A 3,321-nucleotide genomic window follows, 5' to 3' on the forward strand; every position below is an offset into this window, starting at 1 on the left:
ACTAGAAATGTAAAAGTACAATGTTGGCCACATTATGTTTCTATTGGACAGTGCTGGTGAACGGGAAACTGAAGCCCAAGGAGGGTAAGGTACTTGTCCACAGTTGGCACTGGAACCAAGGTCACAGACTTTTCATTCAAGGCTCTTTCCAAACCCTAACTGCCTGTTGTAGCCAGCCTCCAAGATAGCCCCTAAGATCCTCACCTCTATTACCTTTGTATAGTCCCTTCTACACTGAGTAAGGCGTACCTACTAGGAGACTGCAGAAATAACGGTGTGATTTTCAAGTCTGGGTGATAAAAGACATGTGGTATCTACCTTCTCTATCATCACTTATTCTGGGGGAAGCCAGCTGCTGGGTCATGAGAACATTCAAGCAGCTATGTGGAGTGACACACTCAGTGGGGCCTCCTGTCAGCCACCAGTACCAGTCAGTCATGTGAGTGAGCCATCTTGAAGCTGATCTTCCATACCCAGTCAAGCCTTCAGATGACAGCTGCCCCAGTCAACATCTTGACTATACCTCAGGAGAGACCTTGACCCAGAACCACCCCGCTAAGTCTCTTAAATTCCTGACCTACAGAATATAAATAATAAATGCTTGGTTTTAAGTCATTGAGTTTTAGAGTGATACTATACAGCAATAGATAACTAGTACACAGCCTTATAAACTTAGATTTCATACAAAAAAAAGTTCTATCTCTAGCATTTGTACAGCATAAGAAATAATTATTCTCTTTCTGGGTCTTGGGCCTATCTCAGGTTACCTAAGTAAAAACAGATATTACCCTTGGGTAATCCAACCCAGGAAGACAGGATCCCATTTTATTGTTTAAGAAGTCTTTCTTTTTATTGTAGAAAGCACCCAGGTCTCTTGAGAATGAAAAAGCACCACATCACATCACCTTCACCTGGACTCCCAGACTCCTATGAAATCAAAGGAACTGGAGCCCTGAATTGTCCTATTAAACACATTATTGAGGAAGTAATAAATAATTGAGAAATGACATCTGGATTTCTATTAACTGTTGAAATGTGGTCAATAGCAGCACTAATGCAGTCTATTTAGCAGGTGCTGCTTTTCATAATGTTTTCAGATCTATATCTAAAAGATATAAATAAAGCAGGATGTATATGTTAACAATGGTTCAGAGTTCAAGATTTGCCCATCGTCGGTGGTGAGTAAATGACAAGGCCAGATCTAAAGTCTGAGTTATAGTGACACCAAATCAAACTTGGTGCTTCCAAGGTAGGACCTTCCTGCTGTGATAATATGAACGCCCTTCAGTTGGGGCTGTCCTCTGAGAACAAGGTGCACTTGTAGGTCTCCTTAAAGGCCTCGAGGAAAGGTGGTAGTACTTCATCCACAGTGGTGTGCCTCAGGAGCTCTTTACTCAGGGAAGTGACGCCAGTTCCAACCAGCCCGCAGGGCACAATGTGCTCAAACCATGTGAGGTCCGTCGAACAGTTCAGAGCCAGGCCATGGGATGTAATGTGTCTTCCACAGCGGACTCCTGTAAGGCAAGCCAAAGGGCCTTAGATTAGATACCCTCCCTCCCGAGGTTTCATGAGTCTCCTCAGTGAGGAGAACTGAACTAGATCCTACTTTGCTTCTGGAGCATCCTAGGAGTTCTGCACAGACCAAGGAAGGAAGACAAGTTAAGGGAAGGTATGTGTGGCTCCACATTAACTGCAGTTACATGGAGATTCCCAAAATGGTCGTGTAACTCAACAATTCTGTTGCTTTCAAAGAAAAGTTTGGTTTATAGTTGCTTGTTGATTTTGATATTTACTTTATTGTAAGTAGTCTTTTTCCTGGTCCCTTATTTAGGTTTTCTAAATTCCTGCTATGCGTGAGACCATCCGGTATTTTTCTTTTTTTTCTGGCTTATTTCACTGAGCATGATTCCTTCCATCTCCATCCATGTTGCTGCAAATGGCATGAGTTTATCTTTTTTGATTGCTGAATAATATTCCATTGTGTATAAAATAAAATTTTTAAATAAATAAAATAAATAAAAGTTTGAAAACTACTAAGCACCCTTAATGGCCTAACTCATGGGGAGTAACTAGGCGATTCACTTCTTGTGTCTCTCCATGTCTTTAGATAAGTGTAGCAGATGACCTTTAAGGGTCCTTCTTGCTCTGAATAACATACGGTGAAAAGGCTTAAAAACTCTTACATGAGCAGGTAGTTCTGATTCAAAGACCTCGCTGGATACACCACTATTGGTCCGGCCCCGCCCCTCCGGCCCCGGCCCCGCCCCTCCGGCCCCGGCCCCGCCCCTCCGGCCCCGGCCCCGCCCCTCCGGCCCCGGCCCCGCCCCTCCGGCCCCGCCCCCCGCCCCTCCGGCCCCGGCCCCAGCCCTCGGGCCCCGGCCCCGCCCCTCTCGCGGCGCTCACCGATCGCGCAGATCTTACGCTCGCCCAGCCAGACCCCGGTGTAGGGCGGCGGCCGCGCGCGGGCGCCCCGCAGGCCCTGAAGCTCGCACAGGCGCACGGCGCACGCCTCCAGCGCGGCCACGTGGGTGCGCAGGCGCAGGCCGAGGCGCCGCAGGTCGAGCACCGGGTGGCAGAGCAGCTGGCCGGGGCCGTGGAAGGTGGCCAGCCCGCCGCGGCCCGTGGTGTGCACCTCGGCGCCCAGGCCGCGCAGCCGCGCCGCCTCCTCGGGCGTGAGGCCGCCGCGCAGGCCGGACGTGTACACGGGCCCCGCGGGCTCGCACACCAGGAGCGCGCCCGCCTCGGTCCCAGCACGGGCGTCGGGGCCGGGCGCGGCCTGCAGCCGCCGCAGCCAGCGCTCCTGCAGCGCCAGCAGCCCGGCGTACCGCACCCGGCCCAGCAGCACCAGCCGGACCGCGGGCTGCCGCATGGCGCCCGCCCCGCCGTCCGCGGCCCCGCCCGCTGCCTGCGCCCGGGGCGTGCCGGGGAGGGCGGGGACTCGGCGGCACGTCCGGAGTCGCTGGACCCAAGTGATCGGTTACTGGCTCGTGGTCCACCGTGACCCCGAGGTCCAGGTCGGGGTGTGTCTTTCCTAGTCCTTCATTTCAACAACTAAAACTTGTGCCAGCCAGTGTTGTGGCTGCCCCAGGGGCTTGACAGCGGTGCACAGGGTGTGGGGGAAAGCTCTGTCCTGGGAAGTCTGTTCCTGAGTAGACGAGTGTTAACTCATTAAGACTATTTCACCTACTGATAATTGCTATGAAAGGACAAACACGAGGAAGAGACAGAGGTAGATGGACGCACTGCTGAAGGCTGTGGGTTGATGAGGGCGCGTAGAGACTGGGGAAGCTACAGCACCTGCAGGAGAAAGGTGGAAGCAGG

General features: G+C 52.2%; 1 protein-coding gene across 1 annotated transcript; it reads right to left on the reverse strand.

The window, feature by feature from the left end:
* Positions 1-1,284: 1,284 nt before the first annotated feature.
* Positions 1,285-2,869, reverse strand: LIPT2 (lipoyl(octanoyl) transferase 2; the record flags this gene model as incomplete). The annotated part of the gene is made up of 2 exons (XM_084255915.1): positions 1,285-1,514; positions 2,404-2,869. The coding sequence occupies 2 exons, from the start codon at positions 2,867-2,869 to the stop codon at positions 1,285-1,287; spliced, it is 696 nt and encodes a 231-aa protein (XP_084112041.1).
* Between the last annotated feature and the right edge of the window lie 452 nt (positions 2,870-3,321).

This window comes from Talpa europaea (genome assembly GCF_964194135.1).
Source record: "Talpa europaea genome assembly, chromosome: 1".
Lineage (NCBI taxonomy): Eukaryota > Metazoa > Chordata > Mammalia > Eulipotyphla > Talpidae > Talpa > Talpa europaea.